This window comes from Heptranchias perlo, chromosome 29 (assembly GCF_035084215.1).
Source record: "Heptranchias perlo isolate sHepPer1 chromosome 29, sHepPer1.hap1, whole genome shotgun sequence".
Lineage (NCBI taxonomy): Eukaryota > Metazoa > Chordata > Chondrichthyes > Hexanchiformes > Hexanchidae > Heptranchias > Heptranchias perlo.
The window spans coordinates 38,161,938-38,178,661 of record NC_090353.1 but is presented as its reverse complement, the minus strand read 5'-3'; the positions used below and the strand labels follow the sequence as shown (position 1 = coordinate 38,178,661).

The window sequence follows — 16,724 nt, the reverse complement described above, 5'->3', positions numbered from 1 at the left end:
AATAAAGCAGTGGAGGCAGAGAAAGGTGGGGTTTGGGAGTGACCCACAGCTCGGTTGAAAAGATGGGGTTTGAGGTTTTTAACGGTGGATTATTGTGCCACCCTGTGATTGCTGCAGTATGTGGCTTATATATATTATATGCTGTATAAAATTAATGAATAATTGAATGATGTTACATGTTACAAAAGATTTAGCTGTTTTCTATGAACATCATCTGCAGTCTTATTACATGAAAGTATTGTAGCTGCCACTCGGGTGTTTATTTTTGTAGAGTGGAATATCCAGCAAAATGGATTCAAAATCCTCCTACTTCAGGTGAACTTTGGTGGATAATAGAGAGCCCCAAATTTTGGTCATGTATGTGTAACAGGATTGCAAGAGATGCAAGAAGCGCATTGTAGTTCTGTTTAAGTTGCAGTGGTAAAGGAGGCTCCCTATAAATATAAACCAGGCTCACGCATGGACAAGGGCTCAGTTTTTTGACCACAACAATTTCTAAATTAATTCTTCAGGGATTTCAGATATGGGAGATGTATGCAAACAGACAGAAACATCAGAGCTGTATTCTCTGGAGAATTCAGTGCAGTGGCTGAAATAAGTGATGTGCAACAATTACCTGTGTTTGTTTTCTTGTACCACAAATATATATATTGTAAGCTGCAAAGCACAAATAAATACAATGATCTTAAATTCATGGCTTCGATGACAGGAGTCCTACCATCAGGTGCCTCATTTGAAGTTGGTGAAAGTGTTACATCCCCTTGTGATGTAAGCAAATGTTGCCATTGTCATATTTTGGTTCAGGCGCTGTATTGGGTAACAGTACACTTGTAATATGAGTTGGTAATGTGAGTCACCACTAGGTCCTTCGCCTGTAATTCTTCTTGTATGGCTTGGCTTCTGATTTATTTGGAATTCCCCTCCTGGGTCATTGTATTAAAAGGGTTGCAGGTTTCTAAAGTGTGGCTTGGGTCTTGTAGTTGGCTGTCTGAGCTTTGTCCAAATCAGGAATGTTTTGTTTGTGCTTCCCGAGAAATATAGTTTGAAGCTATTGGTCATAACCATGATCATGGAACAGCAGGATGGGGCAGTCTTCAATGGGTTCCCTGGGCAGGAAATAACACACAAGAATGCACACGTTCTTATTTTGAGGGTTTGACATGGCGTGCACACACGTGTTCTTGTGTTGAGGGTTTGACATGGTGTGCACTTGTGTGTTCCTTTTTTATTTTTTCTGTATTTTTGTTCAAGATGTTTCAATCGCCTGAGAGGATTTGAAAACTCGAGTTAATTCCTCCTCTTCAGTCCACATTTTGCTTTAAATGTTCCACTCGAGAGCCACATGTATGTGAGGCGGTGTTGCTCCTGAAATGAGCCTTCACTGACGGGGCATTCTGCCCACTCCATCAGCCCATGCTTCACCGTAGAACTAAGCATGTGGGTCTGTTGAGTGTCACTTGGTTTTTTGGGATTTAACAATGCAGTAACCAGTGAAATTGCCAATGAATGTCAGTGAGGAGGGATGGGGTTGTGAGTAATAAATTTATTTTGAACAGAATGGCTTGTATTTGTCAAAGAACTTTCTGGTGCCCCCTTTTGGCTCTCATCTGCCTTATCAGCTGTTGTTTCTCTTATTATTCGCCTTTTGTGCAAACAGCAAATAACATTGAAGTTAGCAGATGCCTAAATAAAACTCTTTTTGAAGTACCAAGAATAGATTGTTTGAGAACTGTTTACCATATGCAGCATTATTTAAATATCAGGTTTTGTTCTCTGCCCAAGATCTAGCCGGGGATTACAAATCACAATAGTGGGGTATTTAGAAAATGTGTTTCCAGTAATCTGTGGAGAATCCCCTGGAGTTCCCGTATTACTGGTTATGCTGACATACGTATTCCCCTGTGTCGCTGTCTATTCCCCTTTCACCTAGGTTGCCTCAACCGTTGCTAGTAGCATTTTGTATATCTAGAGTCATTCAACTTGTGTTTTCTTTTTAAATCTTGTGATATCCATCAGATGAACTGTCTGCATATTCAGGACCTAAAAGATGTGTGTTATCGAGGTGGGGAAATAGAACTGTCCAACCTCTAAATCAGTGTCCATCCCGTTGTTGACTATGCAGTGTGTGGTGATTTAGGTATTAATGGCTGCTTTTGCTGCACAACACCTTAATGTTAAATTGAAGTAATGTTATAGAGCAAGCTGGGGTGTCTGTGGGACTGGATGTAACCGTGTGGTTAGATCACACTTGGAGTACTGTGCTCAGTTCTGGTGGTCTTATTATAAAGGATATAGAAACACTGGAGAAAGTGCAAAAAAGATTCACAAGGATTGCACCAGAACTGAGAGGATGTAACTATCAGGAAAGACTGAACAGGCTGGGGCTCCTTTCTCTAGAAAAGTGAAGACTGAGGGGTGACCTGATAGAGGTTTTTAAAATTATGTAGCAGTTTGATAGGGTAGACGTAGAGAAGATGTTTCTAATTGTGGGGGAGTCCAAAACTAGGGGCCATAAATATACGAAGGGTCATTGACCTGAAACGTTACCTCTGTTTCTTTCTCCACAGATGCTGCCTGACTTGCTGAATGTTTCCAGCATTTTCTGTTTTTATTTGATTTCCAGCATCCGCAGTATTTTGCTTTTGATTTTGCCATAAATACAAGATAGTCCCTAATAAATCCAATAAGGAATTCAGGAGAAATTTATTTATCCAGAGAGTGGTGAGAATGTGCTATTTGTTACCACATGGAGTGGTTGAGGCAATTAGCATATATGTATTTAAGGGGAAGCTAGATAAGTACATGAGGGAGAAAGGAGTAGAAGGATATGCTGATAGGGTTGGATGAAATAAGTGTGGAGCATAAACACTGGCACGGACCTGTTGGTCCGAATGGTCTGTTTCTGTGCTGTAAAATGATATGTAATTCTATGTAACAGGAAAGGCTTCATGTGGATTTAATTGTTTGGATGCTAGATTCTTTTGGCCACAACTTATCCCCTGTTGAAAATTGCCATATCTGCTGTAGATGCCTTCTGTGAAATGCAGAAACCTTATCACTGTTGCTTCCTATTTGCTGCTTTCTACTGGCAGGACTTCAAAGATGCCAGCAGATTAGCTGAGTATTGTCTGTCGCCCTGGACATGCTGCTGTAGGATGCTCTTCTGATCCAAGGCACTGGGCAAAGGACGAGGGGTAAAATAGCAAATTCTACGTGTGACATTATTAGAAATATTGCATAGGACAGAGTCCTTTTTGTTGAGCTATTGGAGCCAGTGTATCGCATACCCAACCCCTAGTGCTCTGACATCTTGCTCGCTGGTGGAGAATGGTGTTCTAAGCCTCTAGACAAATATCTCTGGTCCCATTGGCATGTGTTTCCCATATATATTTGCCTTTAGCTTGATTAAGCAGTTTTTCATAAAGCACAGTGAGATGGTGTGTTGGAAAGCAGTGTAAAATAATGAAACTGCCAAACCTGCTTGTAATACCTGTGGTCAGGTGTGTGTAAGCTGTATGTCTGTGTTTGTCAACTTTGCTTATTTGTTATCACTTTCTGTTCTCAAATTCTTCAGTTTATATTGCCTCTCCTCATTCTATGTATCACTTTGCACTTCTGTGTTAAATTTCATCTGCCATATTTCTGCCTATTCCACCAGCCTGTCTGTGTCCTCTTGAAACCTATTGCTATCCTCTCACTGTTCACTACACTTCCAAGTTTTGTGTCATCTGCAAACTTTGAAATTGTGCCCTGTACACCCAAGTCCAAATCATTATTATATGTCAAGTATCATCAATATATATAGTACTGACCCCTGGGAAACACCACTGTATGCCTTCCTCCGGTCCAAAAAACAACCGTTTGCCACTACTCTCTGCTTTCTGTCCCTTAGCCAATTTTGTATCCATGCTGCCATGGCCCTTTAATCCCATGGCCTTTAATTTTGCTGACGCACCTATTATGTGGCACTTTGTATCAAATGACTTTTGAAAGTCCATATACACATCAATGTCATTGCCCTCATCAACCCTCTCTGTTACCTCATCAAAAAACTCAAATCAAGTTAGTTACACAGAATTTGCCTTTACCATCCGTGCTGGCTCTCCTTTTATTAATCCACACTTGTCCTAGTGACTGTTAATTTTGACCCAGATGATCGTTTCTAAAACCTTCCCCGCCACCGAGGTTAAACTGACTGTCCTGTAGTGCCAGATTTATCCTTGCAACAAGGTGTAACATTTGCAATTCTCCAGTCCCCTGGCACCACCCCCGTATCTCAGGAGGATTGGAAGATTATGGCCAGCAGCTCTGCAATTTCCACCCGTACTTCCTTCAGCAACCTAGGATGCCTCTTATCTGGACCGGGTGACTTATCTACTTTAAGTACAGCCAGCCTTTCTAGTACCTCCTCTTCATCAATTTTTAGCCCATCCAGTATCTCGACTACCTCCTCATTAACTCTGACTTTGGCAGCATCTTCCTTGGTAAAGACAGATGCTAGGCACTCATTTAGCACCTCTGCCTCCATCTCCTTTTTGGTCCTTAATCGGCCCCACCCCTCTTACTACCCGTTTGCTATTTATATACCTATAGAAAACTTTTGGATTACCTTTTATGTTAGCCGCTAGTCTATTCTCATACTCTTTGTCCCTCTTATTTCCTTTTTTCTCTTCTTTGTACTTTCTATATTCAGCTTGGTTCTCACTTGTATTATCAACCTGACTTCTGTCATACACCCACTTTTTCTGCTTCATCTTATTCTCTATCTCTCTCATCATCCAAGATGCTCTGGCTTTGGTTGCCCTACCTTTCCCCCTGCGAGGGAATGTACCTAGACTGTACCTGAACCATCTCCTCTTTAAAGGCCGCCCATGGTTCGATTACTGTTTTGCCTGCCAGTCTTGAGCTTCTTGAATGTTGTTGGAGCTGCACTCATCCAGGCAAGTGGAGAGTATTCCATCACACTCCTGACTTGTGCCTTGTAGATGGTGGAAAGGCTTTGGGGTGTCAGGAAGTGAGTCACTCGCCACAGAAATACCCAGCCTCTGATCTGCTCTTGTAGCCACAGTATTTATATGGCTGGTCCAGTTAAGTTTCTGGTCAATGGTGACCCCCAGGATGTTGATGGTGGGGGATTTGGCGATGGTAATGCCGTTGAATGTCAAGGGGAGGTGGTTAGACTGTCTCTTTTGGAGATGGTAATTGCCTAGCACTTATCTGGCATGAATGTTACTTGCCACTTATGCGCCCAAGCCTGGATGTTGTCCAGGTCTTGCTGCATGCGGGCTCGGACTGCTTCATTATCTGAGGGGTTGCGAATGGAACTGAACACTCTGCAATCATCAGCGAACACCCCCATTTCTGACCTTATGATGGAGGGAAGGTCATTGATGAAGCAGCTGAAGACGATTGGGCCTAGGCCCTGAGGAACTCCTGCAGCAATGTCCTGGGGCTGAGAAGATTGCCCTCCATCAACCACTACCATCTTCCTTTGTGCTAGGTATGACTCCAGCCACTGGAGACTTTTCCCCCTGATTCCCATTGACTTCAATTTTACTAGGGCTCCTTGGTGCCACACTTGGTCAAATGCTGCCTTGATGTCAAGGGCAGTCACCCTCACCTCATCTCTGGAATTCAGCTCTTTTATCCATGTTTGGACCAAGGCTGTAATGAGGTCTGGAGCCGAGTGGTCCTGGCAGAACCCAAACTGAGCATCGGTGAGCAGGTTGTTGGTGAGTAAGTGCCGCTTGATAGCACTGTTGACGACACCTTCCATCACTTTGCTGATGATTGAGAGTAGACTGATCGGGTGGTAATTGGCCGGATTGGTCCCAGCTCTGTTGAGATACAGCCTGTCTGTCTTGAACAGGTCCCTCCTGCCCAAAATCTGAAGCCTTCCCTCTTGCACAATGTCTCTAGCCAGGCATTAACCTGCATTATCTTCCTATTTCTGTACTCACTAGCACGTAGCACTGGGAGCAATCCAGAGATTTACTACCTTTGAGGTCCTGCTTTTTAACTTCCTCCCTAGCTCCTGAAGCTCTTGACTGCAGGACCTCATCCCAATCTAAGAGATTTGGAACTGAGGGCAGAAGAAATTTCTTCAGAGATATGAAGCCATGGAATTCACTTGCAGGTTTAGTGGTTGAGGCAGAAACTATGAAGGTGGATTGAGTTAGCACTGGATTAGGCGAGACTTGGTTGAAATCATTATGCTGATTTTTCTCTCGGTAAGGTGAACGTGCAGAGCAATAGGTATGATCAGATTCACTTAAATTCAATCAGTATGTCCTGGCCAATATTTATTCCCCAACCAACATCACTAAAACAGATTGTGGGATCTTGCTGTGCGCAAATTGGCTGCTACACTTCCTACGTTACAAGTGACTACACTTTAAAGGTACTTAATTGTACTGAAAGACTATGGTCTGTCCTCAAGTTATGAAAGGTGCTATATAAATGCAAGTTCTTTTTTTATATCCATACAATAATATGAAAATAATGAACACTCTATACTGCCCCACTTCAGTGGGTCAGCTTGCTTCTCTGCATTCTGCCTTTATGAGCCTGCTTTTTCTGGTGTCTTCCTGCTTTAGCTTCTGTTGCAAAAGTTTGACTGCTTTTTAGGTGTCTGACATTCTGTTTTATTCCTAGCTCTTCAGAAACAGATGGAAAACCTTCCAACACAACTGCTGCAGGTTTAACTTCCTCGTCTCTGAGGGAGCTGTGATGCCAGGTTACTAGAGAAAACCTGTGTGCCTGTACACTCAGCATTGTTTGCTTGCAGTACTGAAAGAAACTTCCCGTCACAAGAAGCACAGTGGAAGGCAGTTGGCTAGTTCTGCCAGGCAGGTTGTAAAGTCTGAAGGTTGGTTCACAACCATTGACTCAACGTTCCAGTTTAGCTAACAGCCAGCATTAGTATGAAGGAATTTTGCAACCTTCCTGGGATATCTCTTGTCCATATTCAGTGTTCAAAACTGATCCCAAAATGGGGTTGGGGTCCTATCAACATGGAGTCTCGCCTCGAGACTGCGTGAAGCCTAATTGTACATCTTAATTTTGAACGGTAATTCTTCCTGGTCTCTGAGGTAGCTGGAGAAATGGATAACCCAAAGCAAGACCACTGGATAGATACAAGTGGGAATGGCCATTTGGAGCATGCCTAAAAGCTCCATCACTCCAATTGCAACATCCAACTCTTTGTTTCAATGATTCCATGGATTTTGCCTCTACCGCACTCCGTGGAATTTCATTTCAGTGTTGACAGTGCTGTTAAGATGGTCAATTTTGGTCACTGAGGCAATCTCAAGCCCTGGAGGACGTGCAAAGAGCCTGAAAGTTGCTGCATTCCTGTTTGGTTAATGGCCAACAAGAACATGACAGAATTTGTCAATGTTCCTGAGGTAATTTTGAACAGTGAAGATCTGTCTCTATGTTTACTGTTCAAAATGTATACAGATTTGCAGGTTCGCACAGATTCTTGACTGACCCTAGTGCTAGAGGGTTGAAGTGTGAGTAAAGATTGGAGAAATTTGGGCTACTTGGCCTTAAAAAGAATTGCTACTTGGCCTTAAAAAGAATTGGCAGAAAGGGGATCAGCGAGGTATGTAAGACTATGAACATAAAGGGAAAGTGAATGCAGAACACTGCTGAAAGCTGCACTGTGCACAAATTCATAACAGCGAAGGGCAAGGGCAGATTTAGAATTGATGCTAAGGAACCGTATCCCATTGATCAAAGCACATCAGCAATTAAGGTCAAAGCAGGGAAAATTGGTAAAAAGGTAAAATTAAAGGTACTTTGCGCGAAGAATTCGTAACAAGATAGATGAATTAGTGGCACAGAGATAAATTGGTTTGATCTAATATCCATTGCAGAAACGTGGTTGCAAGGTGACCAAGGTTGGGAACTAAATATTCCAGGGTACTTTTGAAAAGACAGGCAGAATGGAAAAGGAGGGGGGTAACCCTAATAATAATGGATGACACAAGGACAGTAGTGAGAAAGGATCTTGGCTCGGAAAATCAGGAGGTAGAATCAGTATGGGTGGAGCTAAGAAATAATAAGGAGCAGAAAACACTGGTGGGAGTAGTTTATAGGCCCCCTAATAGTAGCTATACCGTTGGACTTGGTATTAATCAAGAAATAATAGGAGTTTGTAACAAAAGTAAGGCAATAATTGTGGGGGACTTCAATCTTCATATAGACTGGACAAATCAAATTGGCAACGGTAGTCTGGAGGACGAGTTCGTGGAATGCATTCGAGACAGTAGGTCTAGAACAATAGGTCCTAGAACCAACCAGGGAACAGGCTATTTTAGATCTTGTATTGTGTAATGAAACAGGGTTAATTAGTAATCTCATAGTAAGGGATCCTCTGGGGAATAGTGACTATAATATGATAGGATTTTACATTGAGTTTGAGAGTGATGTACATAAGTCCGAAACTAGAGTCTTAAACTTAAATAAAGCCAATTATGTAGGTATGAGGGGCGAGTTGGCTAAGATAGATTGGGAAATTAGATTATAAGGTATGACTGTAGATAAGCAAAGGCAAACATTTAAAGAAATATTTCAGTATTCTCAACGAATATACATTCCATTGAGAAATAAAAACTGCACGGGAAAAGTGATCCATCCGTGGCTAACTAAAGAAGTTAAGGATAGTATTAGATTAAAAGAAGAGGCTTATAATGTTGCGAAGAAGAATAGTCAGCCTGAGGATCAGGAGAGTTTCAGAAACCAGCAAAGGATAACCAAAAAATTGATGAGGGAGAAAATAGAATGAGAATAAACTAGCAAGAAATATAAAAACAGATTGTAAGAGCTTCTAGAAGTATGTAAAAAGGAAAAAAGTAGCAAAAGTAAACGTTAGTCCCTTAGAGGCTGAGACAGGAGAAATTATAATGGGAAATAAGGAAATGGCAGAGACGTTAAACAAATATTTTGACCTGTCTGAGTAGAAGACACAAAAAGCATACCAAAAATAGTGGGGAACCAAGGGGCTAATGAGAGTGAGGAACTTGAAGTAAGTAATATCAGTAGACAAAAGTATTGGAGAAACTAATGGGACTAAAAGCTGACAAATCCCCTGGATCTGATGGTCTACGTCCTAGGGTTCTAAAAGAGGTGCCTGCAGAGATAGTGGATACGTTGGTTATGATCTTCCAGAATTCCCTAGATTCTAGAACGGTCCTAGCAGATTGGAAGGTAGCAAATGTAACACTGCTATTCAAGAAAGGAGGGAGAGAGAAAACCAGGAGCAACAGGCCAGTTAGCCTGTCATCAGTCGTCGGGAAAATGCTGGAATCCATTATTAAGGAAGTGGTAACAGGGCACTTAGAAAATCATAATATGATTAGGCAGAGTCAACATGGTTTTATGAAAGGGAAATTGTGTTTGACAAATCTATTAGAGTTTTTTGAGGATGTAACTAGCAGGGTAGATAAAGGGGAACTAGTGGATGTAGTATATTTGGATTTTCAAAAGGCATTCGATAAGGTGCCGCATAAAAGTTACACAAGATAAAGGCTCATGGGTTTCGGGGTAACATATTAGCATGGAGAGAGGGATTGGTTAACGGCCAGAAAACAGAGTGTAGGAATAAACGGGTAATTTTCAGGTTGGCAGGCTGTAACTAGTTGGGTGCCGCAGGGATCAGTGCTTGGGTCTCGGCTATTAATAATCTATATTAATGACTTAGATGAAGAGTCCGAGTGTAACCTATCCAAGTTTGCTGACGATACAAATTTAGGTGGGAAAGTAACCTTTGAGGAGGGCACAAAGAGTCTGCAAAGGGATATCGACATTACACTAATGTGTAAAGTGCAACAGATTTCCAGACCCCTCTCCAGCAGTAGTTGTATCTTAATCGAGCTTCTCTGGGTAGTATGGGGAGATCATTCAGGACAAACACCGATCCCATTTTCAAGCGGCGTGGCCTGTTTTAACTCGGGGATCCATCAGTAGCAATCCGCTGCTTGTTTAGTGTGCAGTCTGACCAAGTACTTACGATTTGGATTTAAAACAGCAGTTCTCAAAGTGTGCTCCGTGTACCACGAGAAACTTATTGCTCCATGGCTGCTATTATTCTGCTTCTCTTATTGGTGAGAAGATTATGCAGTGCTGTGATCCAATCATATGATTAGACAGGTGGTTCTGGCATTTATTTTATTGGATGATGGGGAATATATTAATATTTGTCATTTAGAGTAAACGCTTTTTTAAAAAAAACCTTGTCAGTTGCAGTTTGACCATGTTTCACAGGTATTAGAGATAGAGCTTGCATCATCACTAAGTTCTCACTGGCTAACCCATAGACCATGTCATAGCCCAGGTTACCATAGATGTCCTTACAAAAGCAATACATTTTCATTTTCCAAGAATGAAATCAGGAGCACGTGTTGAGATCTTTTGCTGCTGATGTATTTTGTTTTTGAGCTGATTGTATTGTACTAACCCGAGAAGATGGATTAAGATGCCCCACACCTACTGCTGAAAGGAGGTACAGAGTGCTTGAAGCACCAAATGTGCTTAATTACAAGTTAGTTAGCTATTCAACGTGCACATTAGCGACCGATTGTTACCACCAATGGATGCAGTATATTTGGATTTCCAAAAGGCATTCGATAAGGTGCCACATAAAAGATTACTGCACAAGATAAGAGCTCATGGCGTTGGGGGTAATATACTGGCATGGATAGAGGATTGGTTAACTAACAGAAAACAAAGAGTCAGGATAAAAGGGTCATTTTCAAAATGGCAATCTGTAACTAGTGGGGTGCCGCAGGGCTCAGTGCTGGGGCCTCAACTATTTACAATATATATCAATGACTTGGATGAAGGAACAGAGTGTCTTGTGGCCAAATTTGCTGATGATACAAAGATAGGTGGAAAAGCAAGTTGTGATGAGGACACAAAGTGTCTGCAAAGGGATATTGACAGGTTAAGCGAATGGGCAAAAATTTGGCAGATGGAATATAATGTGGGAAAATGTGAAGTCATCCACTTTGGGAAGAAAAATAAAAAAGCAAAATATTATTTGAATGGAGAACTACTACAAAATGCTGCGGAAGAGAGGAATCTGGGTGTCCTCGTACATGAAACACAAAAAGTCAACGTACAGGTGCAGCAGGTAATCCGGAAGGCAAACGGAATATTGGCCTTTATTTCGAGGGGAATGGAGTATAAAAGCAGGGAAGTCATGCTCCAACTGTACAGGGTGCTGGTGAGACCACACCTGGAGTACTGCGTACAGTTCTGGTGCCCTTATTTAAGGAAGGACATACTTGCATTGGAGGCAGTTCAGAGAAGGTTCACTAGGTTGATTCCGGGTATGGAAGGGTTGACTTATGAGAAAAGATTGAGCAGGTTGGGTCTATACTCATTGGAGTTTAGAAGAATGAGAGGAGATCTTATTGAAACATACAAGATTCTGAGGGGACGCGATAGGGTAGATGCTGAGAGGATGTTACCCCTCATGGGGGAATCTGAAACCAGGGGGCAGAGTCTCAGAATAAGTGGTCGCCCGTTTAAGACTGAAATGAGGAGGAATTTCTTTTCCCAGAGGGTCGTGAATCTTTGGAATTCTTTACCCCAAAAAGCTGTGGAGGCTGAGTCATTGAATACATTCAAGGCTGAGTTAGACAAATTTTTGATCAGCAAGGGAATCAAAGGATATGGGGAAAGGGCAGTTGAGGTAAAAATCAGATCAGCCATGCTCTCATTAAATGGTGGAGCAGGTTTGAGGGGCCGAATGGCCTACTCCTCCTATCTCTTATGTTCTTACAACACTGCATGAATAGCAGAGCCGGCTAAGGAGGGGAATTGCTGTACCTAATCACTGGGCTTTTAGGTACCTGCTGCACTGCGGGGCCAGCAGAGAGAAATTGGATCAGTTCATTCTCATCACAGACTGATTTATTTCCGATACTAATTGATTTGCCGCGCTTAGTCTCAAGCCATTTATAGTTATACAGACACTGGTGTAGCTCCCTCCCATCACAAATACAGAAGAGTAAATATAATGTTGTCAAAAGTTATCAGTCTGTGTTCCATTGTATTTCTCCTGATTGTATCTATAATGGTCAGCATAGCAGCTACACAGACCATCACTGTAGAGGGGCAGTCACTGCAGGGAGTCTCTCACGATCGGGCAGTTGCATTTAATGGTGTTTAGTGAAAAACGGTTTGTGTTAAATGTATTTACACAGAATGTATCTTGATCTCGAATGTACCTCAAGGTTTTGAGCTTTAGAATGTTTGTTTCTGTTGATGATTTTCATTTTCTAATCTTTTTGGGTTTGAATTAACTGAACCTTGAAATCTGTGACCCTTGCATTGTGCACTAGACTCTTATTTTGAAAGTTTGTGGGACTTTTTCAATTCACATGGACCCAGTTGCGAGCTCTTGTGTATTTAATATAGTTGGAACGGGCCAATATTCTAATATGAAAAGCACTTGTGGAAGTGCTGAGCTGGAGTGGGATTTCTGAATAAGATAATAACGATCCTTCCAATTACATGACTGAGTTACAAATTCCCAGACTCTGTTCTAATGGATTTTTAAAATTCATTCATGGGATGTGGGCGTTGCCGGCAAGGCCAGCATTTATTGCCCATCCCTAATTGCCCTTGAGAAGGTGGTGAGCTGCCTTCTTGAACCACTGCAGTCCGTGTGGTGAAGGTTCTCCCACAGTGCTGTTAGGTCGGGAGTTCCAGGATTTTGACCCAGCAACGATGAAGGAACGGTGATATATTTCCAAGTCAGGATGGTGTGTGACTTGGAGGGGAACATGCAGGTGGTGTTGTTCCCTTGTGCCTGCTGCCCTTGTCCGTCTAGGTGGTAGAGGTCGTGGGTTTGGGAGGTGGCGTCGAAGAAGCCTTGGCGAGTTGCTGCAGTGCATCCTGTAGATGGAACACACTGCAGCCACAGTGCGCCGTTGGTGAAGGGAGTGAATGTTTAGGGTGGTGGATGGGGTGCCAATCAAACAGGCTGCTTTGTCCTGGATGATGTCGAGCTTCTTGAGTGTTATTGGAGCTGCACTCATCCAGGCAAGTGGAGAGTATTTATCACACTCCTGACTTGTGCCTTGTAGATGGTGGAAAGGCTTTGGGGAGTCAGGAGGTGAGTCACTCGCCTCAGAATACCCAGCCTCTGACCCACTCTTGTAGCCATAGTATTTATGTGGCTGGTCCAGTTAAGCTTTAACATATTTAACATACTCTCTGCCCTCTGTCACTCTTGCTTGATGTGATGGAAAAGAAGCAGCCAAACTGACTGTAGCCGGTTAAATATTTTAGACTTATTCTAGTTGAGGAGCACAATCGCTGGGTGCTCTGCCATTTTCAGTCTCACTCTGATACATATGCACCTCTACCGATTGTTCACAGAGCAGCTTTTGCTGCACTCTTAGCTCTTGACCTATGCTGCTCTTGAACTAGTGAAGGTGTGTACAGGCTGCCTGCGGTGCCACCCTCCCACTAGAAACACTTCCAGCTTCCTGGCTTTCTCTAACACAGCTGAGATGGTGGAATGGTGAAAGCAGTCCCACATTCCACAACACAATGATGGGGTTCACTCTTGTACCATGGAATCTTACTTCTGTTTTTTGGTGTGGATGGGGAGAGGACTAGAGCTTTCTTCTTTATATCTGCTATTGGATACAAGAGAACTGTGGATCATTGTGAACGGAAACCTGTTGGTTATGTACGATGGAAGGTAAATGCTTCATTCATCCTGTCTGTATACTGATGGCGCTTCTACATCTTCATACAGGTGAATGGACCAGATGGCGTTCTCCAGAATGGAGCAGTTGATGATGCAATTGCCAAAGCAAGTCAGTTGTTACCGGAACTGAACTTTGAGGAGGATGAGGAGGATACATACTACACCAAGGACCTTCCTCTGCATGCCTGCAGGTACCAGGACCTGACTTTCTGTTTAAGCCTGCAAAAGTTAAGTTAGTGCGAGGAGAGCTGAATGTCACATCACTAATCTGCTCAATATCCTCTACTGTATAACTCAGTGAAGCATTCACTGCTAGTGAGCAGATGGTATAAATAGTCAGCTTAAAATCCTTTGCAGTGATGTCCTTGACCATAAGAACATGAAGTGCGGAAGGAGGAACAGCTCTTCTGTCTCCTGACTGTAATCCCTCTGAAGACAGGCTGTACCCAAACTGCTCCGAGGTAGGCAAGTAACCAGAAGTAAAAGCTCTCTGAACCCCTCGAGGTAATCGTTAAATTCTAGAATGTTAATCCAGTTTTCCGATCCACGTTATTCTACTCCACGGATTACATTTCCTTGATTCTAGCAGTACAGGAGTTAGCGCCTCACCGTGAACCAGATCCTTGGAACCTCCAAACCAATTCTTCGATATTCACCCTGCTGTCTTTTTAAGGAATTAGCATTTCCCTGCATTTGGAGTTAGTTTCCTGTAACTATACCCTGGAGAGCAGGAATTTTTTTTTGCTAATTGTAATTTTTTTGAGGCTTGTTCATTTTGTGCTTCCGATCGCAGATTGTTAAACAGCCTGAATAGCTACAGTATCATGCTGGCTTTTTAGATACCTGAATAGTATCTCCTCCTGATCAAACCTAATGAGAATCACGTCGGTTGTTCAAGTCCATTTTTGTAATTTAGAGCCTAGCTCTCGGTTGTCACCCATCTAGTTTTTGGGTCGTTCTTCTAGAAATTAAGGTGGGATGTGAATGTCAAGTATCTGATTTTTATAACAGAAGAACATTTTATTAACTAACTTCTGTTTTTAATTACATCGAGGTGTTAATTGTCAACCTTTTTACAGTTTTGGATACATTTTCATCAAAGCAAATCCCTGAACCAAAGCCACTACCCCCATTGTCCTGTTCCTGTTGCGTCTGCTCTCTGGTTTTTGACTTGGCAGAAGGTTACTACCTTAATTTGTCAAGTTGTTCCTGAACTCCATGCATCAATCTCCTGTTGCAGTGTTCCCAAACTTGCACACACTGTTCTGGATGTACCTTCATCAGTTACATGGGGTCAAAGTAACCAGTTTGGGTTTGTAATCAAATGCCCTCCACTTGTAACCCAGTGTTTGAATATCCTTTCACATTGAATATTATGGGTATGGTAATGTAGTGGTTATGTTACTAACTAGTAATCTAGAGACCACGAGTTCAAGTCTACCATAGGAGTTTGAGAATTTGAATTCAGTTTGAGTAAGTGACCATGAAGCTGTCTGTTGTAAAAACCCAATTGGTTCACTAATGTCCTTTAGGGAAAGAAACCTATCATCCTTACCCGGTCTGGCCTACATGAGACTCCAGTCCCACGCCAACGTAGTTGCCTCTAAACTGCCCCCTGTGATGGACTAGCAAGCCAATCCATTGTAAGGAGCAATAAATACCAGCCTTGTCAGCGATGCCCACACCCCAAGAATGAATAAATGTAATGCAGTGTGTGAATATCCCTTCACGTTTAATGCAGTGTGTTAATATCCCTCCCCGTGTAGCTAGGCGTGCGAGTATCGCTCCACGTGTAACGCAATGTGTTAATACCCCTTCCCCGTGTAGCGCAGCGTGGGCGTACCCCTTCCCCGTGTAGCGCGGCGTGGGCGTACCCCTTCCCCGTGTAGCGCGGCGTGGGCGTACCCCTTCCCCGTGTAGCGCGGCGTGGGCGTACCCCTTCCCCGTGTAGCGCGGCGTGGGCGTACCCCTTCCCCGTGTAGCGCGGCGTGGGCGTACCCCTTCCCCGTGTAGCGCGGCGTGGGCGTACCCCTTCCCCGTGTAGCGCGGCGTGGGCGTACCCCTTCCCCGTGTAGCGCGGCGTGGGCGTACCCCTTCCCCGTGTAGCGCGGCGTGGGCGTACCCCTTCCCCGTGTAGCGCGGCGTGGGCGTACCCCTTCCCCGTGTAGCGCGGCGTGGGCGTACCCCTTCCCCGTGTAGCGCGGCGTGGGCGTACCCCTTCCCCGTGTAGCGCGGCGTGGGCGTACCCCTTCCCCGTGTAGCGCGGCGTGGGCGTACCCCTTCCCCGTGTAGCGCGGCGTGGGCGTACCCCTTCCCCGTGTAGCGCGGCGTGGGCGTACCCCTTCCCCGTGTAGCGCGGCGTGGGCGTACCCCTTCCCCGTGTAGCGCGGCGTGGGCGTACCCCTTCCCCGTGTAGCGCGGCGTGGGCGTACCCCTTCCCCGTGTAGCGCGGCGTGGGCGTACCCCTTCCCCGTGTAGCGCGGCGTGGGCGTACCCCTTCCCCGTGTAGCGCGGCGTGGGCGTACCCCTTCCCCGTGTAGCGCGGCGTGGGCGTACCCCTTCCCCGTGTAGCGCGGCGTGGGCGTACCCCTTCCCCGTGTAGCGCGGCGTGGGCGTACCCCTTCCCCGTGTAGCGCGGCGTGGGCGTACCCCTGTCAACCATTTCACATTGAGTGGATACATTCAGTGAGGGCCAATAATTGCATTCCGAACCGCTCCCACCTTCGAGGAATAGCTGTTTGTCACAGTAATGGTGATAACAGCACCAGCTGGCATTCAACTGTAATAATCTGTAGATATTGTTTATTTTTGCTAGTGGATTGTGGTATTGGAAAAATAATTGACCTCATTTGTTATCCTGCACAAGAAGCCTTTGTTATCCCCCGAAGTGGATCCTGTTACATCTGGCCCCTTGGCTGGAAAAGGCTGCTTGAACGACACATCTAACGGATGTTTTTCTAGCTGGGCTGCTGCTGAATTTAACAAGACTGGG

General features: G+C 44.0%; 1 protein-coding gene across 2 annotated transcripts in view; it reads left to right on the top strand.

The window, feature by feature from the left end:
- The window catches only part of upf1 (UPF1 RNA helicase and ATPase), an 80,484-nt gene that overhangs the window by 13,266 nt on the left and 50,494 nt on the right, over positions 1-16,724 (top strand). For both annotated transcript variants that reach the window (XM_067968583.1, XM_067968582.1), the window contains exon 2: positions 13,781-13,923. In XM_067968583.1, coding sequence (XP_067824684.1) covers positions 13,781-13,923 — 143 coding nt within the window. The remainder of the gene's footprint in view (positions 1-13,780; positions 13,924-16,724) is intronic.